Genomic DNA, 27,472 nt, shown 5'->3' on the forward strand with positions numbered 1-27,472 from the left:
ACAAATACAAAGATGTCCGCCGTTATTCGGTTTATTAGCCGTCGATGAGCACAAACACTAAAGCACACATTATCGAGCTGAAGCAGGTTATTGCACTGAAATAGAGCGTTTGAGGACGTCTGTTGTCCTGCGAGGTTCATCTGCCTCCTGTGAGAGTAAAGAAAGCGGATTCAGTTCATATCGAGTGAAACTCCAGTCAGATGTGTCTCAGGAAGTTTGTGTTACCCGTTCAGTGTGTGTGAGTCGAGTTCGATCCGCAGACCGGCTCTCCTTCAGCCACGTACCACACCTCATTATGCCTGTTCAACAGCTTCAGAGGACTGACACACACACACACACACACACACACACACACACACACACACACACACACACACACAACAATTGTAATAAATAAATAAGGTTTGCATCATTGATTAGGTTATTTTCCAAATCTGTGAAGCTGCTAAGAATCAGTCTGTGTCGTATAAAGTGCTGTAGAGATGAACTGAAAAGTTGAGCAAATACTGTATTTCCTTGGAATAATAGTACAGAACAAAACCAGGAACAAATAAAGTGTGTGTGTGTTTGTGAACCTGTCATAATAATAATAATATCTTTATTGTCCACCAGGGTGGAAAATTGTTGGAAATAGCCCATAGACCTGTCAAGTGTGTGTGTGTTGAGACCTGTCGTAGCCCACGGCGTAGTGGTGTGTGTGGTTGAAGTGCGCGTGGGCTCTGGTCAACGCTCGGCTCAGCAGGTGTGTGTGGAGTCGTGACGTGATCGACAGCATCCAGCCGCCGTAACTCCTCACGTACACGTCCATGTCGGGCATCTCCGTGAAATACAGCTGAGAAAACACCACACACACACACACTGACATCACACACAATGACACCACACACACTGACATCACATGACATGCTGCTTCTTTGTTGGAAACTTTAGGATTAAAAATAATCTAACTAAAGTTAAATGTAGTCTTTAAGGTCATCTAAACTCATAAGACTTTCATTCATGTTTAGAAACAAATAAAGATATTTTTAATGTTCGCTCATCATTTCTGTCCGTTTATTGAAAGACATAAAAGTGATCCGTACGATTCAGTTTCGGAAGCGTGAGAACCAATGACGTTTGTGACACATGCACTTTTGAGCTCGCGTTGAACATTAAAGATGTGCTTTATGAAAAAAACTGCTAAATTGAAATAGTTTATAATATAAAGTGGCTGATAGTGTCTCTCACTTTTTACCCAGCCGTCCAATCACAGTGGAGAAGGGGCGGGACAAATACAACCCTGACCAACCGCCACATTCTGCTTGTAGATGACAACAAGATGCGTAATAACGAGACAAAATAATTTAAAACAAGAGCCAGACTAAATATTCTGCATTGTATCGACATTTGAATATAGAAATAACACAGAAAATTCTTTGAGAAATGAGATAACTAGTGACACTTTCATCCCAGATAGCAAACTGACATTGAATCAACGTGGAAACAACGTTGATTCGACATTGTTTTGCTCATCGAATTAACGTTGAACCAACGTCAGACGCGTCATTCTTTCAAAACTAACGGAAAATCAACTTGAAATCAACGTTGTTTCAACGTTATGAAAGCAAACCAATTTTCGATTTTCATTTAGCTTTGAAGAATGCCGCGTCTGACGTTGGTTCAGCGTTAATTCGATGAGCAAAATCAACGTTGTTTCGATGTCACGAGAGACATCGTTTCCACGTTGATTCAATGTCAGTTTGCTGTCTGGGTTGGATATTTCGTCAAAGACTACATCTGGAGAGATCCAGTCGATCAACAGCCCTAATGCTTCTCCGTCCTGTAGCTCGTCATTTTATTCTCTAACGTTAGGCAGTTTTGATTTATATGCCGTTTAATTTAGATGACCACGTTATTTTACATAAGCGATCTCATATGTAAGCAGATGCATGTTTCTGCTTCTGATCAGGAGAGTCAGTACTCTTTCAGGAGAAGTGTACTAGCGCCCCCTACCGTATAACAGTGTAAACACAGAAAATCCTTCAATGGCGGGGAAAGAGTTAACTAGTTTGTTCACATGAGTTTTAATGCTGTGCTAAACACCACACATACATCTGCAGCATTTAACTAAATGTATTATTGTAATAAATATTTCAGTGTTATTTTCCATGTCGCTTCATGGGTGGAGCCTCTGGACGTCACCTTCTCATTGGTGGGAGTGGGCGGACGCTCCTGATAGGCTGACGGCAACAGGAAGCTGAGCGTGTAGATCGCCGGTTCCCACATCTTCACTTCCTCAGGAACTTCAACAAGCACCGGAGCCGTCATCTCAAACGTCACACCTACACACACACACACACACACACACACACACACAGAGCTGTGTCAGTCGCTTCACCTGACAGCACGTTTATGATATGAACGTTCTCACAGACCCTCTTTATTGGCTCCAGAGATGTAATGATAGAGGCGTCTGAAGGCCATGGCGGCTCCAACGCCGAGGAAATACGCCTCCGCGTCCGTGGAGATCCAGCGCGAGGACGAGTAGCGCCGCACCTACACACACACACACACACACACATACTTATCAGATTCAGATTTAACCAAAGTACCTTTAGCCTTCATCTTTCTAACCCTTTTATTTCATTTTGATAATATTTTTTTTCCATTTCTTGGAAGTTATCTTGTTTGGGATATCTTGGGAGTTTTTGAGCTTTTTGAACTTTTTTGAGTTGAAACGAATTTTTGAGTTTCGATATCTCAGTTCTGGAAGGGGCTGGAGCCTCCATTTTTGCACTCAGGTCTAAGTCTCATGGCCCTCTATCAGAATCCAGAGTTTTGGGAAGATTAGAGAAACTTAATTTTTCGCCCGAAAAAAAAAACGTAAGGGGTACCACTGTCGTTTTTTTTTCGGGCCGAATTTTTGAGTTTTGATATCTCAGCTCTGGAAGGGGCTAAAGCCTCCATTTTTGCACTCAGGTCTAAGTCTCATGGCCCTCTATCAGAATCCAGAGTTTTGGGAAGATTGGAGAAACTTAATTTTTCACCTGAAAAAAAATACGTAAGGGGTACCACTGTCGTTTTTTTTTTTTCGGGCAGAATTTTTGAGTTTCGATATCTCAGCTCTGGAAGGGGCTAGAGCCTCCATTTTTGCACTCAGGTCTAAGTCTCATGGCCCTCTATCAGAATCCAGAGTTTTGGGAAGATTGGAGAAACTTAATTTTTCGCCCGAAAAAAAAAAACGTAAGGGGTACCACTGTCGTTTTTTTTTCGGGTCGAATTTTTGAGTTTCGATATCTCAGCTCTGGAAGGGGCTAAAGCCTCCATTTTTGCACTCAGGTCTAAGTCTCATGGCCCTCTATCAGAATCCAGAGTTTTGGGAAGATTGGAGAAACTTAATTTTTCTCCCGAAAAAAAAAAACGTAAGGGGTACCACTGTCGTTTTTTTTTCGGGACGAATATTTGAGTTTCCATATCTCAGCTCTGGAAGGGGCTAGAGCCTCCATTTTTGCACTCAGGTCTAAGTCTCATGGCCCTCTATCAGAATCCAGAGTTTTGGGAAGATTGGAGAAACTTAATTTTTCGCCCAAAAAAAAACAAAAACGTAAGGGGTACCACTGTCGTTTTTTTTTCGGGTCGAATTTTTGAGTTTCGATATCTCAGCTCTGGAAGGGGCTAGAGCCTCCATTTTTGCACTCAGGTCTAAGTCTCATGGCCCTCTATCAGAATCCAGAGTTTTGGGAAGATTGGAGAAACTTAATTTTTCGCCCGAAAAAAAAAAACGTAAGGGGTAACACTGTCGGTTTTTTTTTCGGGCCGAATTTTTGAGTTTCGATATCTCAGCTCTGGAAGGGGCTAGAGCCTCCATTTTTGCACTCAGGTCTAAGTCTCATGGCCCTCTATCAGAATCCAGAGTTTTGGGAAGATTGGAGAAACTTAATTTTTCGCCCAAAAAAAAACAAAAACGTAAGGGGTACCACTGTCGTTTTTTTTTCGGGTCGAATTTTTGAGTTTCGATATCTCAGCTCTGGAAGGGGCTAGAGCCTCCATTTTTGCACTCAGGTCTAAGTCTCATGGCCCTCTATCAGAATCCAGAGTTTTGGGAAGATTGGAGAAACTTAATTTTTCACCCGAAAAAAAAAAACGTAAGGGGTAACACTGTCGGTTTTTTTTTCGGGCCGAATTTTTGAGTTTCGATATCTCAGCTCTGGAAGGGGCTAGAGCCTCCATTTTTGCACTCAGGTCTAAGTCTCATGGCCCTCTATCAGAATCCAGAGTTTTGGGAAGATTGGAGAAACTTAATTTTTCGGCCGAAAAAAAAAAAACGTAAGGGGTACCAATGTCGTTTTTTTTTTCGGGCTGAATTTTTGAGTTTTGATATCTCAGCTCTGGAAGGGGCTAGAGCCTCCATTTTTGCACTCAGGTCTAAGTCTCATGGCCCTCTATCAGAATCCAGAGTTTTGGGAAGATTGGAGAAACTTAATTTTTCACCCGAAAAAAAAAACGTAAGGGGTACCACTGTCGTTTTTTTTTCGGGCCGAATTTTTGAGTTTCGATATCTCAGCTCTGGAAGGGGCTAGAGCCTCCGTTTTTGCACTCAGGTCTAAGTCTCATGGCCCTCTATCAGAATCCAGAGTTTTGGGAAGATTGGAGAAACTTAATTTTTCGCCCGAAAAAAAAAACGTAAGGGGTACCACTGTCGTTTTTTTTTTCGGGCCGAATTTTTGAGTTTCTATATCTAAGCTCTGGAAGGGGCTAGAGCCTCCATTTTTGCACTCAGGTCTAAGTCTCATGGCCCTCTATCAGAATCCAGAGTTTTGGGAAGATTGGAGAAACTTAATTTTTCGCCCGAAAAAAAAAAACGTAAGGGGTACCACTGTCGTTTTTTTTTCGGGCCGAATTTTTGAGTTTCGATATCTCAGCTCTGGAAGGGGCTAGAGCCTCCATTTTTGCACTCAGGTCTAAGTCTAATGGCCCTCTATCAGAATCCAGAGTTTTGGGAAGATTGGAGAAACTTAATTTTTCGCCCGAAAAAAAAAAACGTAAGGGGTACCACTGTCGTTTTTTTTTTTCGGGCCGAATTTTTGAGTTTCGATATCTCAGCTCTGGAAGGGTCTAGAGCCTCCATTTTTGCACTCAGGTCTAAGTCTCATGGCACTCTGTCAGAATCCAGAGTTTTGGGAAGATTGGAGAAACTTAATTTTTCCGCCGAAAAAAAAAACGTAAGGGGTACCACTGTCGTTTTTTTTTCGGGCTGAATTTTTGAGTTTTGATATCTCAGCTCTGGAAGGGGCTAGAGCCTCCATTTTTGCACTCAGGTCTAAGTCTCATGGCCCTCTATCAGAATCCAGAGTTTTGGGAAGATTGGAGAAACTTAATTTTTCGCCCGAAAAAAAAAACTTAAGGGGTACCACTGTCGGTTTTTTTTCGGGCCGAAATTTTGAGTTTCGATATCTCAGCTCTGGAAGGGGCTAGAGCCTCCATTTTGCACTCAGGTCTAAGTCTCATGGCCCTCTATCAGAATCCAGAGTTTTGGGAAGATTGGAGAAACTTAATTTTTGACCGAAAAAAAAAACGTAAGGGGTACCACTGTCGTTTTTTTTTTCTGGCCGAATTTTTGAGTTTCGATATCTCAGCTCTGGAAGGGCCTAGAGCCTCCATTTTTGCACTCAGGTCTAAGTCTCATGGCCCTCTATCAGAATCCAGAGTTTTGGGAAGATTGGAGAAACTTAATTTTTCGCCCGAAAAAAAAAACGTAAGGGGTACCACTGTCGTTTTTTTTTTCGGGCCGAATTTTTGAGTTTCGATATCTCAGCTCTGGAAGGGGCTAGAGCCTCCATTTTTGCACTCAGGTCTAAGTCTCATGGCCCTCTATCAGAATCCAGAGTTTTGGGAAGATTGGAGAAACTTAATTTTTCGCCCGAAAAAAAAAACGTAAGGGGTACCACTGTCGTTTTTTTTTCGGGCCGAATTTTTGAGTTTCGATATCTCAGCTCTGGAAGGGGCTAAAGCCTCCATTTTTGCACTCAGGTCTAAGTCTCATGGCCCTCTATCAGAATCCAGAGTTTTGGGAAGATTGGAGAAACGGAATTTTTCGACCGAAAAAAAAAACGTAAGGGGTACCACTGTCGTTTTTTTTTCGGGCCGAATTTTTGAGTTTCGATATCTCAGCTCTGGAAGGGGCTAGAGCCTCCATTTTTGCACTCAGGTCTAAGTCTCATGGCCCTCTATCAGAATCCAGAGTTTTGGGAAGATTGGAGAAACTTAATTTTTCGGCCGAAAAAAAAAACCTAAGGGGTACCACTGTCGTTTTTTTTTCGGGCCGAATTTTTGAGTTTCGATATCTCAGCTCTGGAAGGGGCTAGAGCCTCCGTTTTTGCACTCAGGTCTAAGTCTCATGGCCCTCTATCAGAATCCAGAGTTTTGGGAAGATTGGAGAAACTTAATTTTTCCGCCGAAAAAAAAAACGTAAGGGGTACCACTGTCGTTTTTTTTTCGGGCTGAATTTTTGAGTTTTGATATCTCAGCTCTGGAAGGGGCTAGAGCCTCAATTTTTGCACTCAGGTCTAAGTCTCATGGCCCTCTATCAGAATCCAGAGTTTTGGGAAGATTGGAGAAACTTAATTTTTCGCCCGAAAAAAAAAACTTAAGGGGTACCACTGTCGTTTTTTTTTCGGGCCGAAATTTTGAGTTTCGATATCTCAGCTCTGGAAGGGGCTAGAGCCTCCATTTTGCACTCAGGTCTAAGTCTCATGGCCCTCTATCAGAATCCAGAGTTTTGGGAAGATTGGAGAAACTTAATTTTTGACCGAAAAAAAAACGTAAGGGGTACCACTGTCGTTTTTTTTTTCTGGCCGAATTTTTGAGTTTCGATATCTCAGCTCTGGAAGGGCCTAGAGCCTCCATTTTTGCACTCAGGTCTAAGTCTCATGGCCCTCTATCAGAATCCAGAGTTTTGGGAAGATTGGAGAAACTTAATTTTTCGCCCGAAAAAAAAAACATAAGGGGTACCACTGTCGTTTTTTTTTTCGGGCCGAATTTTTGAGTTTCGATATCTCAGCTCTGGAAGGGGCTAGAGCCTCCATTTTTGCACTCAGGTCTAAGTCTCATGGCCCTCTATCAGAATCCAGAGTTTTGGGAAGATTGGAGAAACTTAATTTTTCGCCCGAAAAAAAAAACGTAAGGGGTACCACTGTCGTTTTTTTTTCGGGCCGAATTTTTGAGTTTCGATATCTCAGCTCTGGAAGGGGCTAAAGCCTCCATTTTTGCACTCAGGTCTAAGTCTCATGGCCCTCTATCAGAATCCAGAGTTTTGGGAAGATTGGAGAAACTTAATTTTTCGCCCAAAAAAAAACAAAAACGTAAGGGGTACCACTGTCGTTTTTTTTTCGGGTCGAATTTTTGAGTTTCGATATCTCAGCTCTGGAAGGGGCTAGAGCCTCCATTTTTGCACTCAGGTCTAAGTCTCATGGCCCTCTATCAGAATCCAGAGTTTTGGGAAGATTGGAGAAACTTAATTTTTCGCCCGAAAAAAAAAAACGTAAGGGGTACCACTGTCGGTTTTTTTTTCGGGCCGAATTTTTGAGTTTCGATATCTCAGCTCTGGAAGGGGCTAGAGCCTCCATTTTTGCACTCAGGTCTAAGTCTCATGGCCCTCTATCAGAATCCAGAGTTTTGGGAAGATTGGAGAAACGGAATTTTTCGACCGAAAAAAAAAACGTAAGGGGTAGCACTGTCGTTTTTTTTTCGGGCCGAATTTTTGAGTTTCGATATCTCAGCTCTGGAAGGGGCTAGAGCCTCCATTTTTGCACTCAGGTCTAAGTCTCATGGCCCTCTATCAGAATCCAGAGTTTTGGGAAGATTGGAGAAACTTAATTTTTCGGCCGAAAAAAAAAAAACGTAAGGGGTACCACTGTCGTTTTTTTTTCGGGCTGAATTTTTGAGTTTTGATATCTCAGCTCTGGAAGGGGCTAGAGCCTCCATTTTTGCACTCAGGTCTAAGTCTCATGGCCCTCTATCAGAATCCAGAGTTTTGGGAAGATTGGAGAAACTTAATTTTTCACCCGAAAAAAAAAAAACGTAAGGGGTACCACTGTCGTTTTTTTTTCGGGCCGAATTTTTGAGTTTCGATATCTCAGCTCTGGAAGGGGCTAGAGCCTCCGTTTTTGCACTCAGGTCTAAGTCTCATGGCCCTCTATCAGAATCCAGAGTTTTGGGAAGATTGGAGAAACTTAATTTTTCGCCCGAAAAAAAAAAACGTAAGGGGTACCACTGTCGTTTTTTTTTCGGGCCGAATTTTTGAGTTTTGATATCTCAGCTCTGGAAGGGGCTAGAGCCTCCATTTTTGCACTCAGGTCTAAGTCTCATGGCCCTCTATCAGAATCCAGAGTTTTGGGAAGATTGGAGAAACTTAATTTTTCGCCCGAAAAAAAAAACGTAAGGGGTACCACTGTCGTTTTTTTTTCGGGCCGAATTTTTGAGTTTCGATATCTCAGCTCTGGAAGGGGCTAAAGCCTCCATTTTTGCACTCAGGTCTAAGTCTCATGGCCCTCTATCAGAATCCAGAGTTTTGGGAAGATTGGAGAAACTTAATTTTTCGCCCAAAAAAAAACAAAAACGTAAGGGGTACCACTGTCGTTTTTTTTTCGGGTCGAATTTTTGAGTTTCGATATCTCAGCTCTGGAAGGGGCTAGAGCCTCCATTTTTGCACTCAGGTCTAAGTCTCATGGCCCTCTATCAGAATCCAGAGTTTTGGGAAGATTGGAGAAACTTAATTTTTCGCCCGAAAAAAAAAAACGTAAGGGGTACCACTGTCGGTTTTTTTTTCGGGCCGAATTTTTGAGTTTCGATATCTCAGCTCTGGAAGGGGCTAGAGCCTCCATTTTTGCACTCAGGTCTAAGTCTCATGGCCCTCTATCAGAATCCAGAGTTTTGGGAAGATTGGAGAAACGGAATTTTTCGACCGAAAAAAAAAACGTAAGGGGTAGCACTGTCGTTTTTTTTTCGGGCCGAATTTTTGAGTTTCGATATCTCAGCTCTGGAAGGGGCTAGAGCCTCCATTTTTGCACTCAGGTCTAAGTCTCATGGCCCTCTATCAGAATCCAGAGTTTTGGGAAGATTGGAGAAACTTAATTTTTCGGCCGAAAAAAAAAAACGTAAGGGGTACCACTGTCGTTTTTTTTTCGGGCTGAATTTTTGAGTTTTGATATCTCAGCTCTGGAAGGGGCTAGAGCCTCCATTTTTGCACTCAGGTCTAAGTCTCATGGCCCTCTATCAGAATCCAGAGTTTTGGGAAGATTGGAGAAACTTAATTTTTCACCCGAAAAAAAAAAAACGTAAGGGGTACCACTGTCGTTTTTTTTTCGGGCCGAATTTTTGAGTTTCGATATCTCAGCTCTGGAAGGGGCTAGAGCCTCCGTTTTTGCACTCAGGTCTAAGTCTCATGGCCCTCTATCAGAATCCAGAGTTTTGGGAAGATTGGAGAAACTTAATTTTTCGCCCGAAAAAAAAAAACGTAAGGGGTACCACTGTCGTTTTTTTTTCGGGCCGAATTTTTGAGTTTTGATATCTCAGCTCTGGAAGGGGCTAGAGCCTCCATTTTTGCACTCAGGTCTAAGTCTCATGGCCCTCTATCAGAATCCAGAGTTTTGGGAAGATTGGAGAAACTTAATTTTTCGCCCGAAAAAAAAAAACGTAAGGGGTACCACTGTCGTTTTTTTTTCGGGCCGAATTTTTGAGTTTCGATATCTCAGCTCTGGAAGGGGCTAGAGCCTCCATTTTTGCACTCAGGTCTAAGTCTCATGGCCCTCTATCAGAATCCAGAGTTTTGGGAAGATTGGAGAAACTTAATTTTTCGCCCGAAAAAAAAAACGTAAGGGGTACCACTGTCGTTTTTTTTTCGGGCCGAATTTTTGAGTTTCTATATCTCAGCTCTGGAAGGGGCTAGAGCCTCCATTTTTGCACTCAGGTCTAAGTCTCATGGCCCTCTATCAGAATCCAGAGTTTTGGGAAGATTGGAGAAACTTAATTTTTCGCCCGAAAAAAAAAACGTAAGGGGTACCACTGTCGTTTTTTTTTCGGGCCGAATTTTTGAGTTTCGATATCTCAGCTCTGGAAGGGGCTAGAGCCTCCATTTTTGCACTCAGGTCTAAGTCTCATGGCCCTCTATCAGAATCCAGAGTTTTGGGAAGATTGGAGAAACTTAATTTTTCGGCCGAAAAAAAAAAACGTAAGGGGTACCACTGTCGTTTTTTTTTCGGGCTGAATTTTTGAGTTTTGATATCTCAGCTCTGGAAGGGGCTAGAGCCTCCATTTTTGCACTCAGGTCTAAGTCTCATGGCCCTCTATCAGAATCCAGAGTTTTGGGAAGATTGGAGAAACGGAATTTTTCGACCGAAAAAAAAAAACGTAAGGGGTACCACTGTCGTTTTTTTTTCGGGCCGAATTTTTGAGTTTCGATATCTCAGCTCTGGAAGGGGCTAGAGCCTCCATTTTTGCACTCAGGTCTAAGTCTCATGGCCCTCTATCAGAATCCAGAGTTTTGGGAAGATTGGAGAAACTTAATTTTTCGCCCGAAAAAAAAAAACGTAAGGGGTACCACTGTCGTTTTTTTTTCGGGCCGAATTTTTGAGTTTCGATATCTCAGCTCTGGAAGGGGCAGGAGCCTCCATTTTTGCACTCAGGTCTAAGTCTCATGGCCCTCTATCAGAATCCAGAGTTTTGGGAAGATTGGAGAAACTTAATTTTTCGCCCGAAAAAAAAAACGTAAGGGGTACCACTGTCGTTTTTTTTTTCGGGCCGAATTTTTGAGTTTCTATATCTAAGCTCTGGAAGGGGCTAGAGCCTCCATTTTTGCACTCAGGTCTAAGTCTCATGGCCCTCTATCAGAATCCAGAGTTTTGGGAAGATTGGAGAAACTTAATTTTTCGCCCAAAAAAAACCAAAAACGTAAGGGGTACCACTGTCGTTTTTTTTTCGGGTCGAATTTTTGAGTTTCGATATCTCAGCTCTGGAAGGGGCTAGAGCCTCAATTTTTGCACTCAGGTCTAAGTCTCATGGCCCTCTATCAGAATCCAGAGTTTTGGGAAGATTGGAGAAACTTAATTTTTCGCCCGAAAAAAAAAAACGTAAGGGGTACCACTGTCGGTTTTTTTTTCGGGCCGAATTTTTGAGTTTCGATATCTCAGCTCTGGAAGGGGCTAGAGCCTCCATTTTTGCACTCAGGTCTAAGTCTCATGGCCCTCTATCAGAATCCAGAGTTTTGGGAAGATTGGAGAAACGGAATTTTTCGACCGAAAAAAAAAACGTAAGGGGTAGCACTGTCGTTTTTTTTTCGGGCCGAATTTTTGAGTTTCGATATCTCAGCTCTGGAAGGGGCTAGAGCCTCCATTTTTGCACTCAGGTCTAAGTCTCATGGCCCTCTATCAGAATCCAGAGTTTTGGGAAGATTGGAGAAACTTAATTTTTCGGCCGAAAAAAAAAAAACGTAAGGGGTACCACTGTCGTTTTTTTTTCGGGCTGAATTTTTGAGTTTTGATATCTCAGCTCTGGAAGGGGCTAGAGCCTCCATTTTTGCACTCAGGTCTAAGTCTCATGGCCCTCTATCAGAATCCAGAGTTTTGGGAAGATTGGAGAAACTTAATTTTTCACCCGAAAAAAAAAAAACGTAAGGGGTACCACTGTCGTTTTTTTTTCGGGCCGAATTTTTGAGTTTCGATATCTCAGCTCTGGAAGGGGCTAGAGCCTCCGTTTTTGCACTCAGGTCTAAGTCTCATGGCCCTCTATCAGAATCCAGAGTTTTGGGAAGATTGGAGAAACTTAATTTTTCGCCCGAAAAAAAAAAACGTAAGGGGTACCACTGTCGTTTTTTTTTTCGGGCCGAATTTTTGAGTTTTGATATCTCAGCTCTGGAAGGGGCTAGAGCCTCCATTTTTGCACTCAGGTCTAAGTCTCATGGCCCTCTATCAGAATCCAGAGTTTTGGGAAGATTGGAGAAACTTAATTTTTCGCCCGAAAAAAAAAACGTAAGGGGTACCACTGTCGTTTTTTTTTTCGGGCCGAATTTTTGAGTTTCGATATCTCAGCTCTGGAAGGGGCTAGAGCCTCCATTTTTGCACTCAGGTCTAAGTCTCATGGCCCTCTATCAGAATCCAGAGTTTTGGGAAGATTGGAGAAACTTAATTTTTCGCCCGAAAAAAAAAACGTAAGGGGTACCACTGTCGTTTTTTTTTCGGGCCGAATTTTTGAGTTTCTATATCTCAGCTCTGGAAGGGGCTAGAGCCTCCATTTTTGCACTCAGGTCTAAGTCTCATGGCCCTCTATCAGAATCCAGAGTTTTGGGAAGATTGGAGAAACTTAATTTTTCGGCCGAAAAAAAAAAACGTAAGGGGTACCACTGTCGTTTTTTTTTCGGGCTGAATTTTTGAGTTTTGATATCTCAGCTCTGGAAGGGGCTAGAGCCTCCATTTTTGCACTCAGGTCTAAGTCTCATGGCCCTCTATCAGAATCCAGAGTTTTGGGAAGATTGGAGAAACGGAATTTTTCGACCGAAAAAAAAAACGTAAGGGGTACCACTGTCGTTTTTTTTTCGGGCCGAATTTTTGAGTTTCGATATCTCAGCTCTGGAAGGGGCTAGAGCCTCAATTTTTGCACTCAGGTCTAAGTCTCATGGCCCTCTATCAGAATCCAGAGTTTTGGGAAGATTGGAGAAACTTAATTTTTCGCCCGAAAAAAAAAAACGTAAGGGGTACCACTGTCGTTTTTTTTTCGGGCCGAATTTTTGAGTTTCGATATCTCAGCTCTGGAAGGGGCAGGAGCCTCCATTTTTGCACTCAGGTCTAAGTCTCATGGCCCTCTATCAGAATCCAGAGTTTTGGGAAGATTGGAGAAACTTAATTTTTCGCCCGAAAAAAAAAACGTAAGGGGTACCACTGTCGTTTTTTTTTCGGGCCGAATTTTTGAGTTTCTATATCTAAGCTCTGGAAGGGGCTAGAGCCTCCATTTTTGCACTCAGGTCTAAGTCTCATGGCCCTCTACCAGAATCCAGAGTTTTGGGAAGATTGGAGAAACTTAATTTTTCGCCCGAAAAAAAAAAACGTAAGGGGTACCACTGTCGTTTTTTTTTCGGGCCGAATTTTTGAGTTTCGATATCTCAGCTCTGGAAGGGGCTAGAGCCTCCATTTTTGCACTCAGGTCTAAGTCTCATGGCCCTCTATCAGAATCCAGAGTTTTGGGAAGATTGGAGAAACTTAATTTTTCGGCCGAAAAAAAAAAACGTAAGGGGTACCACTGTCGTTTTTTTTTCGGGCTGAATTTTTGAGTTTTGATATCTCAGCTCTGGAAGGGGCTAGAGCCTCCATTTTTGCACTCAGGTCTAAGTCTCATGGCCCTCTATCAGAATCCAGAGTTTTGGGAAGATTGGAGAAACTTAATTTTTCGCCCGAAAAAAAAAACGTAAGGGGTACCACTGTCGTTTTTTTTTTCGGGCCGAATTTTTGAGTTTCGATATCTCAGCTCTGGAAGGGGCTAGAGCCTCCATTTTTGCACTCAGGTCTAAGTCTCATGGCCCTCTATCAGAATCCAGAGTTTTGGGAAGATTGGAGAAACTTAATTTTTCACCCGAAAAAAAAAAACGTAAGGGGTACCATTGTCGTTTTTTTTTTCGGGCCAAATTTTTGAGTTTCGATATCTCAGCTCTGGAAGGGGCTAGAGCCTCCATTTTTGCACTCAGGTCTAAGTCTCATGGCCCTCTATCAGAATCCAGAGTTTTGGGAAGATTGGAGAAACTTAATTTTTCGCCCAAAAAAAAACAAAAACGTAAGGGGTACCACTGTCGTTTTTTTTTCGGGCCGAATTTTTGAGTTTCGATATCTCAGCTCTGGAAGGGGCTAGAGCCTCCATTTTTGCACTCAGGTCTAAGTCTCATGGCCCTCTATCAGAATCCAGAGTTTTGGGAAGATTGGAGAAACTTAATTTTTCGCCAGAAAAAAAAAACGTAAGGGGTACCACTGTCGTTTTTTTTTTCGGGCCGAATTTTTGAGTTTCGATATCTCAGCTCTGGAAGGGGCTAGAGCCTCCATTTTTGCACTCAGGTCTAAGTCTCATGGCCCTCTATCAGAATCCAGAGTTTTGGGAAGATTGGAGAAACGGAATTTTTCGACCGAAAAAAAAAACGTAAGGGGTACCACTGTCGTTTTTTTTTCGGGCCGAATTTTTGAGTTTCGATATCTCAGCTCTGGAAGGGGCTAGAGCCTCCATTTTTGCACTCAGGTCTAAGTCTCATGGCCCTCTATCAGAATCCAGAGTTTTGGGAAGATTGGAGAAACGTAATTTTTCGGCCGAAAAAAAAAACGTAAGGGGTACCACTGTCGTTTTTTTTTCGGGCCGAATTTTTGAGTTTCGATATCTCAGCTCTGGAAGGGGCTAGAGCCTCCGTTTTTGCACTCAGGTCTAAGTCTAATGGCCCTCTATCAGAATCCAGAGTTTTGGGAAGATTGGAGAAACTTAATTTTTCGCCCGAAAAAAAAAAACGTAAGGGGTACCACTGTCGTTTTTTTTTTTCGGGCCGAATTTTTGAGTTTCGATATCTCAGCTCTGGAAGGGGCTAGAGCCTCCATTTTTGCACTCAGGTCTAAGTCTCATGGCCCTCTATCAGAATCCAGAGTTTTGGGAAGATTGGAGAAACTTAATTTTTCCGCCGAAAAAAAAAACGTAAGGGGTACCACTGTCGTTTTTTTTTCGGGCTGAATTTTTGAGTTTTGATATCTCAGCTCTGGAAGGGGCTAGAGCCTCCATTTTTGCACTCAGGTCTAAGTCTCATGGCCCTCTATCAGAATCCAGAGTTTTGGGAAGATTGGAGAAACTTAATTTTTCGCCCGAAAAAAAAAACGTAAGGGGTACCACTGTCGTTTTTTTTTCGGGCCGAATTTTTGAGTTTCGATATCTCAGCTCTGGAAGGGGCTAGAGCCTCCATTTTTGCACTCAGGTCTAAGTCTCATGGCCCTCTATCAGAATCCAGAGTTTTTGGGAGATTGGAGAAACTTAATTTTTCGGCCGAAAAAAAAAACGTAAGGGGTACCACTGTCGTTTTTTTTTCGGGCTGAATTTTTGAGTTTTGATATCTCAGCTCTGGAAGGGGCTAGAGCCTCCATTTTTGCACTCAGGTCTAAGTCTCATGGCCCTCTATCAGAATCCAGAGTTTTGGGAAGATTGGAGAAACTTAATTTTTCACCCGAAAAAAAAAAACGTAAGGGGTACCATTGTCGTTTTTTTTTTCGGGCCAAATTTTTGAGTTTCGATATCTCAGCTCTGGAAGGGGCTAGAGCCTCCATTTTTGCACTCAGGTCTAAGTCTCATGGCCCTCTATCAGAATCCAGAGTTTTGGGAAGATTGGAGAAACTTAATTTTTCGGCCGAAAAAAAAAAACGTAAGGGGTACCACTGTCGTTTTTTTTTCGGGCTGAATTTTTGAGTTTTGATATCTCAGCTCTGGAAGGGGCTAGAGCCTCCATTTTTGCACTCAGGTCTAAGTCCCAAGGCCCTCTATCAGAATCCAGAGTTTTGGGAAGATTGGAGAAACTTAATTTTTCACCCGAAAAAAAAAAACGTAAGGGGTACCATTATCGTTTTTTTTTTCGGGCCAAATTTTTGAGTTTCGATATCTCAGCTCTGGAAGGGGCTAGAGCCTCCATTTTTGCACTCAGGTCTAAGTCTCATGGCCCTCTATCAGAATCCAGAGTTTTGGGAAGATTGGAGAAACGGAATTTTTCGACCGAAAAAAAAAACGTAAGGGGTACCACTGTCGTTTTTTTTTCGGGCCGAATTTTTGAGTTTCGATATCTCAGCTCTGGAAGGGGCTAGAGCCTCCATTTTTGCACTCAGGTCTAAGTCTCATGGCCCTCTATCAGAATCCAGAGTTTTGGGAAGATTGGAGAAACGGAATTTTTCGACCGAAAAAAAAAACGTAAGGGGTACCACTGTCGGTTTTTTTTCGGGCCGAATTTTTGAGTTTCGATATCTCAGCTCTGGAAGGGGCTAGAGCCTCCATTTTTGCACTCAGGTCTAAGTCTCATGGCCCTCTATCAGAATCCAGAGTTTTGGGAAGATTGGAGAAACTTAATTTTTCGGCCGAAAAAAAAAACGTAAGGGGTACCACTGTCGTTTTTTTTTCGGGCCGAATTTTTGAGTTTCGATATCTCAGCTCTGGAAGGGGCTAGAGCCTCCGTTTTTGCACTCAGGTCTAAGTCTAATGGCCCTCTATCAGAATCCAGAGTTTTGGGAAGATTGGAGAAACTTAATTTTTCGCCCGAAAAAAAAAAACGTAAGGGGTACCACTGTCGTTTTTTTTTTTCGGGCCGAATTTTTGAGTTTCGATATCTCAGCTCTGGAAGGGGCTAGAGCCTCCATTTTTGCACTCAGGTCTAAGTCTCATGGCCCTCTATCAGAATCCAGAGTTTTGGGAAGATTGGAGAAACTTAATTTTTCCGCCGAAAAAAAAAAACGTAAGGGGTACCACTGTCGTTTTTTTTTCGGGCTGAATTTTTGAGTTTTGATATCTCAGCTCTGGAAGGGGCTAGAGCCTCCATTTTTGCACTCAGGTCTAAGTCTCATGGCCCTCTATCAGAATCCAGAGTTTTGGGAAGATTGGAGAAACTTAATTTTTCGCCCAAAAAAAAACAAAAACGTAAGGGGTACCACTGTCGTTTTTTTTTCGGGCCGAATTTTTGAGTTTCGATATCTCAGCTCTGGAAGGGGCTAGAGCCTCCATTTTTGCACTCAGGTCTAAGTCTCATGGCCCTCTATCAGAATCCAGAGTTTTGGGAAGATTGGAGAAACTTAATTTTTCGCCAGAAAAAAAAAACGTAAGGGGTACCACTGTCGTTTTTTTTTTCGGGACGAATTTTTGAGTTTCGATATCTCAGCTCTGGAAGGGGCTAGAGCCTCCATTTTTGCACTCAGGTCTAAGTCTCATGGCCCTCTATCAGAATCCAGAGTTTTGGGAAGATTGGAGAAACTTAATTTTTCGCCCGAAAAAAAAAAAACGTAAGGGGTACCACTGTCGTTTTTTTTTCGGGCCGAATTTTTGAGTTTCGATATCTCAGCTCTGGAAGGGGCTAGAGCCTCCATTTTTGCACTCAGGTCTAAGTCTCATGGCCCTCTATCAGAATCCAGAGTTTTGGGAAGATTGGAGAAACTTAATTTTTCGCCCGAAAAAAAAAACGTAAGGGGTACCACTGTCGTTTTTTTTTCGGGCCGAATTTTTGAGTTTCGATATCTCAGCTCTGGAAGGGGCTAGAGCCTCCATTTTTGCACTCAGGTCTAAGTCTCATGGCCCTCTATCAGAATCCAGAGTTTTTGGGAGATTGGAGAAACTTAATTTTTCGGCCGAAAAAAAAAACGTAAGGGGTACCACTGTCGTTTTTTTTTCGGGCTGAATTTTTGAGTTTTGATATCTCAGCTCTGGAAGGGGCTAGAGCCTCCATTTTTGCACTCAGGTCTAAGTCTCATGGCCCTCTATCAGAATCCAGAGTTTTGGGAAGATTGGAGAAACTTAATTTTTCACCCGAAAAAAAAAACGTAAGGGGTACCATTGTCGTTTTTTTTTTCGGGCCAAATTTTTGAGTTTCGATATCTCAGCTCTGGAAGGGGCTAGAGCCTCCATTTTTGCACTCAGGTCTAAGTCTCATGGCCCTCTATCAGAATCCAGAGTTTTGGGAAGATTGGAGAAACTTAATTTTTCGGCCGAAAAAAAAAAACGTAAGGGGTACCACTGTCGTTTTTTTTTCGGGCTGAATTTTTGAGTTTTGATATCTCAGCTCTGGAAGGGGCTAGAGCCTCCATTTTTGCACTCAGGTCTAAGTCCCATGGCCCTCTATCAGAATCCAGAGTTTTGGGAAGATTGGAGAAACTTAATTTTTCACCCGAAAAAAAAAAACGTAAGGGGTACCATTGTCGTTTTTTTTTTCGGGCCAAATTTTTGAGTTTCGATATCTCAGCTCTGGAAGGGGCTAGAGCCTCCATTTTTGCACTCAGGTCTAAGTCTCATGGCCCTCTATCAGAATCCAGAGTTTTGGGAAGATTGGAGAAACGGAATTTTTCGACCGAAAAAAAAAACGTAAGGGGTACCACTGTCGTTTTTTTTTCGGGCCGAATTTTTGAGTTTCGATATCTCAGCTCTGGAAGGGGCTAGAGCCTCCATTTTTGCACTCAGGTCTAAGTCTCATGGCCCTCTATCAGAATCCAGAGTTTTGGGAAGATTGGAGAAACTTAATTTTTCGGCCGAAAAAAAAAACGTAAGGGGTACCACTGTCGTTTTTTTTTCGGGCCGAATTTTTGAGTTTCGATATCTCAGCTCTGGAAGGGGCTAGAGCCTCCATTTTTGCACTCAGGTCTAAGTCTCATGGCCCTCTATCAGAATCCAGAGTTTTGGGAAGATTGGAGAAACTTAATTTTTCGCCCGAAAAAAAAAAAATTTAGGGGTACCACTGTCGTTTTTTTTTCGGGCCGAAATTTTGAGTTTCGATATCTCAGCTCTGGAAGGGGCTAGAGCCTCCATTTTGCACTCAGGTCTAAGTCTCATGGCCCTCTATCAGAATCCAGAGTCTTGGGAAGATTGGAGAAACTTAATTTTTCGCCCGAAAAAAAAAACGTAAGGGGTACCACTGTCGTTTTTTTTTCGGGCCGAATTTTTGAGTTTCGATATCTCAGCTCTGGAAGGGGCTAGAGCCTCCATTTTTGCACTCAGGTCTAAGTCTCATGGCCCTCTATCAGAATCCAGAGTTTTTGGGAGATTGGAGAAACTTAATTTTTCGGCCGAAAAAAAAAAACGTAAGGGGTACCACTGTCGTTTTTTTTTCGGGCCGAATTTTTGAGTTTCGATATCTCAGCTCTGGAAGGGGCTAGAGCCTCCATTTTTGCACTCAGGTCTAAGTCTCATGGCCCTCTATCAGAATACAGAGTTTTGGGAAGATTGGAGAAACTTAATTTTTCACCCGAAAAAAAAAAACGTAAGGGGTACCATTGTCGTTTTTTTTTTCGGGCCAAATTTTTGAGTTTCGATATCTCAGCTCTGGAAGGGGCTAGAGCCTCCATTTTTGCACTCAGGTCTAAGTCTCATGGCCCTCTATCAGAATCCAGAGTTTTGGGAAGATTGGAGAAACTTAATTTTTCGGCCGAAAAAAAAAAACGTAAGGGGTACCACTGTCGTTTTTTTTTCGGGCTGAATTTTTGAGTTTTGATATCTCAGCTCTGGAAGGGGCTAGAGCCTCCATTTTTGCACTCAGGTCTAAGTCCCATGGCCCTCTATCAGAATCCAGAGTTTTGGGAAGATTGGAGAAACTTAATTTTTCACCCGAAAAAAAAAAACGTAAGGGGTACCATTGTCGTTTTTTTTTTCGGGCCAAATTTTTGAGTTTCGATATCTCAGCTCTGGAAGGGGCTAGAGCCTCCATTTTTGCACTCAGGTCTAAGTCTCATGGCCCTCTATCAGAATCCAGAGTTTTGGGAAGATTGGAGAAACGGAATTTTTCGACCGAAAAAAAAAACGTAAGGGGTACCACTGTCGTTTTTTTTTCGGGCCGAATTTTTGAGTTTCGATATCTCAGCTCTGGAAGGGGCTAGAGCCTCCATTTTTGCACTCAGGTCTAAGTCCCATGGCCCTCTATCAGAATCCAGAGTTTTGGGAAGATTGGAGAAACTTAATTTTTCGGCCGAAAAAAAAAACGTAAGGGGTACCACTGTCGTTTTTTTTTCGGGCCGAATTTTTGAGTTTCGATATCTCAGCTCTGGAAGGGGCTAGAGCCTCCGTTTTTGCACTCAGGTCTAAGTCTCATGGCCCTCTATCAGAATCCAGAGTTTTGGGAAGATTGGAGAAACTTAATTTTTCGCCCGAAAAAAAAAAACTTAAGGGGTACCACTGTCGTTTTTTTTTCGGGCCGAAATTTTGAGTTTCGATATCTCAGCTCTGGAAGGGGCTAGAGCCTCCATTTTGCACTCAGGTCTAAGTCTCATGGCCCTCTATCAGAATCCAGAGTTTTGGGAAGATTGGAGAAACTTAATTTTTCGCCCGAAAAAAAAAAACGTAAGGGGTACCACTGTCGTTTTTTTTTCGGGCCGAATTTTTGAGTTTCGATATCTCAGCTCTGGAAGGGGCTAAAGCCTCCATTTTTGCACTCAGGTCTAAGTCTCATGGCCCTCTATCAGAATCCAGAGTTTTGGGAAGATTGGAGAAACTTAATTTTTCTCCCGAAAAAAAAAAACGTAAGGGGTACCACTGTCGTTTTTTTTTCGGGCCGAATATTTGAGTTTCCATATCTCAGCTCTGGAAGGGGCTAGAGCCTCCATTTTTGCACTCAGGTCTAAGTCTCATGGCCCTCTATCAGAATCCAGAGTTTTGGGAAGATTGGAGAAACTTAATTTTTCGCCCAAAAAAAAAACAAAAACGTAAGGGGTACCACTGTCGTTTTTTTTTCGGGTCGAATTTTTGAGTTCCGATATCTCAGCTCTGGAAGGGGCTAGAGCCTCCATTTTTGCACTCAGGTCTAAGTCTCATGGCCCTCTATCAGAATCCAGAGTTTTGGGAAGATTGGAGAAACTTAATTTTTCGCCCGAAAAAAAAAAACGTAAGGGGTACCACTGTCGGTTTTTTTTTCGGGCCGAATTTTTGAGTTTCGATATCTCAGCTCTGGAAGGGGCTAGAGCCTCCATTTTTGCACTCAGGTCTAAGTCTCATGGCCCTCTATCAGAATCCAGAGTTTTGGGAAGATTGGAGAAACGGAATTTTTCGACCGAAAAAAAAAACGTAAGGGGTACCACTGTCGTTTTTTTTTCGGGCCGAATTTTTGAGTTTCGATATCTCAGCTCTGGAAGGGGCTAGAGCCTCCATTTTTGCACTCAGGTCTAAGTCTCATGGCCCTCTATCAGAATCCAGAGTTTTGGGAAGATTGGAGAAACTTAATTTTTCACCCGAAAAAAAAAACGTAAGGGGTACCACTGTCGTTTTTTTTTTCGGGCCGAATTTTTGAGTTTCGATATCTCAGCTCTGGAAGGGACTAGAGCCTCCGTTTTTGCACTCAGGTCTAAGTCTCATGGCCCTCTATCAGAATCCAGAGTTTTGGGAAGATTGGAGAAACTTAATTTTTCGCCCGAAAAAAAAACGTAAGGGGTACCACTGTCGTTTTTTTTTCGGGCCGAATTTTTGAGTTTTGATATCTCAGCTCTGGAAGGGGCTAGAGCCTCCATTTTTGCACTCAGGTCTAAGTCTCATGGCCCTCTATCAGAATCCAGAGTTTTGGGAAGATTGGAGAAACTTAATTTTTCGCCCGAAAAAAAAAACGTAAGGGGTACCACTGTCGTTTTTTTTTCGGGCCGAATTTTTGAGTTTCGATATCTCAGCTCTGGAAGGGGCTAGAGCCTCCATTTTTGCACTCAGGTCTAAGTCTCATGGCCCTCTATCAGAATCCAGAGTTTTGGGAAGATTGGAGAAACTTAATTTTTCGCCCGAAAAAAAACGTAAGGGGTACCACTGTCGTTTTTTTTTCGGGCCGAATTTTTGAGTTTCGATATCTCAGCTCTGGAAGGGGCTAGAGCCTCCATTTTTGCACTCAGGTCTAAGTCTCATGGCCCTCTATCAGAATCCAGAGTTTTGGGAAGATTGGAGAAACTTAATTTTTCGGCCGAAAAAAAAAAACGTAAGGGGTACCACTGTCGTTTTTTTTTCGGGCTGAATTTTTGAGTTTTGATATCTCAGCTCTGGAAGGGGCTAGAGCCTCCATTTTTGCACTCAGGTCTAAGTCCCATGGCCCTCTATCAGAATCCAGAGTTTTGGGAAGATTGGAGAAACTTAATTTTTCACCCGAAAAAAAAAAAACGTAAGGGGTACCATTGTCGTTTTTTTTTTCGGGCCAAATTTTTGAGTTTCGATATCTCAGCTCTGGAAGGGGCTAGAGCCTCCATTTTTGCACTCAGGTCTAAGTCTCATGGCCCTCTATCAGAATCCAGAGTTTTGGGAAGATTGGAGAAACTTAATTTTTCGCCCCAAAAAAAACAAAAACGTAAGGGGTACCACTGTCGTTTTTTTTTCGGGCCGAATTTTTGAGTTTCGATATCTCAGCTCTGGAAGGGGCTAGAGCCTCCATTTTTGCACTCAGGTCTAAGTCTCATGGCCCTCTATCAGAATCCAGAGTTTTGGGAAGATTGGAGAAACTTAATTTTTCGCCAGAAAAAAAAAACGTAAGGGGTACCACTGTCGTTTTTTTTTTTCGGGCGAAAAATTAAGTTTCTCCAATCTTCCCAAAACTCTGGATTCTGATAGAGGGCCATGTGACTTAGACCTGAGTGCAAAAATGGAGGCTCTAGACCCTTCCAGAGCTGAGATATCAAAACTCAAAAATTCAGCCCGAAAAAAAACGACAGTGGTACCCCTTACGTTTTTTTTTGGGGCGAAAAATTAAGTTTCTCCAATCTTCCAAAAACTCTGGATTCTGATAGAGGGCCATGAGACTTAGACCTGAGTGCAAAAATGGAGGCTCTAGCCCCTTCCAGAGCTGAGATATCGAAACTCAAAAATTCGGCCCGAAAAAAAAACCGACAGCGGTACCCCTTACGTTTTTTTTTTTTCGGGCGAAAAATTAAGTTTCTCCAATCTTCCAAAAACTCTGGATTCTGATAGAGGGCCATGAGACTTAGATCTGAGTGCAAAAATGGAGGCTCTAGCCCCTTCCAGAGCTGAGATATCGAAACTCAAAAATTCGGCCCCAAAAAAATTCGACAGTGGTACCCCTTACGTTTTTTTTTGGGCGAAAAATTAAGTTTCTCCAATCTTCCCAAAACTCTGGATTCTGATAGAGGGCCATGAGACTTACACCTGAGTGCAAAAATGGAGGCTCTAGCCCCTTCCAGAGCTGAGATATCGAAACTCAAAAATTCGGCCCGAAAAAAAAACGACAGTGGTACCCCTTACGTTTTTTTTTTTGGGCGAAAAATTAAGTTTCTCCAATCTTCCCAAAACTCTGGATTCTGATAGAGGGCCATGAGACTTAGACCTGAGTGCAAAAATGGAGGCTCTAGCCCCTTCCAGAGCTGAGATATCGAAACTCAAAGATTCGGCCCGAAAAAAAAACGACAGTGGTACCCCTTACGTTGTTTTTTTTTCTGGCGAAAAATTAAGTTTCTCCAATCTTCCCAAAACTCTGGATTCTGATAGACGGCCATGAGACTTAGACCTGAGTGCAAAAATGGAGGCTCTAGCCCCTTCCAGAGCTGAGATATCGAAACTCAAAAATTCGGCCCGAAAAAAAAAACGACAGTGGTACCCCTTACGTTTTTTTTTTTTCGGGCGAAAAATTAAGTTTCTCCAATCTTCCCAAAACTCTGGATTCTGATAGAGGGCCATGAGACTTAGACCTGAGTGCAAAAATGGAGGCTCTAGCCCCTTCCAGAGCTGACATATCGAAACTCAAAAATTCGGCCCGAAAAAAAAAACGACAGTGGTACCCCTTACGTTTTTTTTTTTTTCGGGCGAAAAATTAAGTTTCTCCAATCTTCCCAAAACTCTGGATTCTGATAGAGGGCCATGAGACTTAGACCTGAGTGCAAAAATGGAGGCTCTAGCCCCTTCCAGAGCTGAGATATCGAAACTCAAAAATTCGGTCCGAAAAAAAAAACGACAGTGGTACCCCTTACGTTTTTTTTTTCGGGCGAAAAATTAAGTTTCTCCAATCTTCCCAAAACTCTGGATTCTGATAGAGGGCCATGAGACTTAGACCTGAGTGCAAAAATGGAGGCTCTAGCCCCTTCCAGAGCTGAGATATCGAAACTCAAAAATTCGGCCCGAAAAAAAAACGACAGTGGTACCCCTTACGTTTTTTTTTTTTCGGGCGAAAAATCAAGTTTCTCCAATCTTCCCAAAACTCTGGATTCTGATAGAGGGCCATGAGACTTAGACCTGAGTGCAAAAATGGAGGCTCTAGCCCCTTCCAGAGCTGAGATATCGAAACTCAAAAATTCGGCCCGAAAAAAAAAAACGACAGTGGTACCCCTTACGTTTTTTTTTTTCGGGCGAAAAATTAAGTTTCTCCAATCTTCCAAAAACTCTGGATTCTGATAGAGGGCCATGAGACTTAGACCTGAGTGCAAAAATGGAGGCTCTAGCCCCTTCCAGAGCTGAGATATCGAAACTCAAAAATTCGGCCCGAAAAAAAAAACGACAGTGGTACCCCTTACGTTTTTTTTTTTCGGGCGAAAAATTAAGTTTCTCCAATCTTCCCAAAACTCTGGATTCTGATAGAGGGCCATGAGACTTAGACCTGAGTGCAAAAATGGAGGCTCTAGCCCCTTCCAGAGCTGAGATATCGAAACTCAAATATTCGGCCCGAAAAAAAAACGACAGTGGTACCCCTTACGTTTTTTTTTTTCGGGCGAAAAATTAATTTTCTCCAATCTTCCCAAAACTCTGGATTCTGATAGAGGGCCATGAGACTTAGACCTGAGTACAAAAATGGAGGCTCTAGCCCCTTCCAGAGCTGAGATATCGAAACTCAAAAATTCGGCCCGAAAAAAAAAAACGACAGTGGTACCCCTTACGTTTTTTTTTTTCGGGCGAAAAATTAAGTTTCTCCAATCTTCCAAAAACTCTGGATTCTGATAGAGGGCCATGAGACTTAGACCTGAGTGCAAAAATGGAGGCTCTAGCCCCTTCCAGAGCTGAGATATCGAAACTCAAAAATTCGGCCCGAAAAAAAAACGACAGTGGTACCCCTTACGTTTTTTTTTTTTCGGGCGAAAAATTAAGTTTCTCCAATCTTCCCAAAACTCTGGATTCTGATAGAGGGCCATGAGACTTAGACCTGAGTGCAAAAATGGAGGCTCTAGCCCCTTCCAGAGCTGAGATATCGAAACTCAAATATTCGGCCCGAAAAAAAAACGACAGTGGTACCCCTTACGTTTTTGTTTTTTTCGGGCGAAAAATTAAGTTTCTCCAATCTTCCCAAAACTCTGGATTCTGATAGAGGGCCATGAGACTTAGACCTGAGTGCAAAAATGGAGGCTCTAGCCCCTTCCAGAGCTGAGATATCGAAACTCAAAAATTCGGCCCGAAAAAAAAAACGACAGTGGTACCCCTTACGTTTTTTTTTTTCGGGCGAAAAATTAAGTTTCTCCAATCTTCCCAAAACTCTGGATTCTGATAGAGGGCCATGAGACTTAGACCTGAGTGCAAAAATGGAGGCTCTAGCCCCTTCCAGAGCTGAGATATCGAAACTCAAAAATTCGGCCCGAAAAAAAAAAACGACAGTGGTACCCCTTACGTTTTTTTTTCGGGCGAAAAATTAAGTTTCTCCAATCTTCCCAAAACTCTGGATTCTGATAGAGGGCCATGAGACTTAGACCTGAGTGCAAAAATTGAGTCTCTAGCCCCTTCCAGAGCTGAGATATCGAAACTCAAAAATTCGCCCCGAAAAAAAAAACGACAGTGGTACCCCTTACGTTTTTTTTTTCGGGTGAAAAATTAAGTTTCTCCAATCTTCCCAAAACTCTGGATTCTGATAGAGGGCCATGAGACTTAGACCTGAGTGCAAAAATGGAGGCTCTAGACCCTTCCAGAGTTGAGATATCAAAACTCAAAAATTCAGCCCGAAAAAAAAACGACAGTGGTACCCCTTACGTTTTTTTTTTCGGCCGAAAAATTAAGTTTCTCAAATCTTCCCAAAACTCTGGATTCTGATAGAGGGCCATGAGACTTAGACCTGAGTGCAAAAATGGAGGCTCTAGCCCCTTCCAGAGCTGAGATATCGAAACTCAAATATTCGGCCCGAAAAAAAAACGACAGTGGTACCCCTTACGTTTTTTTTTTTCGGGCGAAAAATTAAGTTTCTCCAATCTTCCCAAAACTCTGGATTCTGATAGAGGGCCATGAGACTTAGACCTGAGTGCAAAAATGGAGGCTCTAGCCCCTTCCAGAGCTGAGATATCGAAACTCAAATATTCGGCCCGAAAAAAAAACGACAGTGGTACCCCTTACGTTTTTGTTTTTTTCGGGCGAAAAATTAAGTTTCTCCAATCTTCCCAAAACTCTGGATTCTGATAGAGGGCCATGAGACTTAGACCTGAGTGCAAAAATGGAGGCTCTAGCCCCTTCCAGAGCTGAGATATCGAAACTCAAATATTCGGCCCGAAAAAAAAACGACAGTGGTACCCCTTACGTTTTTGTTTTTTTCGGGCGAAAAATTAAGTTTCTCCAATCTTCCCAAAACTCTGGATACTGATAGAGGGCCATGAGACTTAGACCTGAGTGCAAAAATGGAGGCTCTAGCCCCTTCCAGAGCTGAGATATCGAAACTCAAAAATTCGGCCCGAAAAAAAAAACGACAGTGGTACCCCTTACGTTTTTTTTTTCGGGCGAAAAATTAAGTTTCTCCAATCTTCCCAAAACTCTGGATTCTGATAGAGGGCCATGAGACTTAGACCTGAGTGCAAAAATGGAGGCTCTAGCCCCTTCCAGAGCTGAGATATCGAAACTCAAAAATTCGGCCCGAAAAAAAAAACGACAGTGGTACCCCTTACGTTTTTTTTTTCGGGCGAAAAATTAAGTTTCTCCAATCTTCCCAAAACTCTGGATTCTGATAGAGGGCCATGAGACTTGGACCTGAGTGCAAAAATTGAGGCTCTAGCCCCTTCCAGAGCTGAGATATCGAAACTCAAAAATTCGCCCCGAAAAAAAAACGACAGTGGTACCCCTTACGTTTTTTTTTTCGGGTAAAAAATTAAGTTTCTCCAATCTTCCCAAAACTCTGGATTCTGATAGAGGGCCATGAGACTTAGACCTGAGTGCAAAAATGGAGGCTCTAGCCCCTTCCAGAGCTGAGATATCGAAACTCAAATATTCGGCCCGAAAAAAAAACGACAGTGGTACCCCTTACGTTTTTTTTTTTTCGGGTGAAAAATTAAGTTTCTCCAATCTTCCCAAAACTCTGGATTCTGATAGAGGGCCATGAGACTTAGACCTGAGTGCAAAAATGGAGGCTCTAGCCCCTTCCAGAGCTGAGATATCGAAACTCAAATATTCGGCCCGAAAAAAAAAACGACAGTGGTACCCCTTACGTTTTTTTTTTTGGGGCGAAAAATTAAGTTTCTCCAATCTTCCCAAAACTCTGGATTCTGATAGAGGGCCATGAGACTTAGACCTGAGTGCAAAAATGGAGGCTCTAGCCCCTTCCAGAGCTGAGATATCGAAACTCAAAAATTCGGCCCGAAAAAAAAAACGACAGTGGTACCCCTTACGTTTTTTTTTTTCGGGCGAAAAATTAAGTTTCTCCAATCTTCCCAAAACTCTGGATTCTGATAGAGGGCCATGAGACTTAGACCTGAGTGCAAAAATGGAGGCTCTAGCCCCTTCCAGAGCTGAGATATCGAAACTCAAAAATTCGGCCCGAAAAAAAAAACGACAGTGGTACCCCTTACGTTTTTTTTTTTCGGGCGAAAAATTAAGTTTCTCCAATCTT

General features: G+C 42.5%; 1 protein-coding gene across 1 annotated transcript in view; it reads right to left on the reverse strand.

Moving 5' to 3' along the window:
• Positions 1 to 15: 15 nt before the first annotated feature.
• soul5l (heme-binding protein soul5, like) overlaps positions 16 to 27,472 on the reverse strand; it is a 56,141-nt gene continuing 28,684 nt past the window's right edge. The window contains exons 4-8 of the mRNA XM_039655513.2: positions 2,415 to 2,535; positions 2,182 to 2,321; positions 669 to 832; positions 226 to 320; positions 16 to 147 (exon numbers count right to left, since the gene is read on the reverse strand). Of these exons, the coding sequence (XP_039511447.2) occupies positions 230 to 320; positions 669 to 832; positions 2,182 to 2,321; positions 2,415 to 2,535 (516 nt within the window). The 3' untranslated portion in view covers positions 16 to 147; positions 226 to 229. The remainder of the gene's footprint in view (positions 148 to 225; positions 321 to 668; positions 833 to 2,181; positions 2,322 to 2,414; positions 2,536 to 27,472) is intronic.

Source organism: Pimephales promelas, chromosome 6, assembly GCF_988280905.1.
Source record: "Pimephales promelas chromosome 6, fPimPro1.hap1.1, whole genome shotgun sequence".
NCBI classification, from domain to species: domain Eukaryota; kingdom Metazoa; phylum Chordata; class Actinopteri; order Cypriniformes; family Leuciscidae; genus Pimephales; species Pimephales promelas.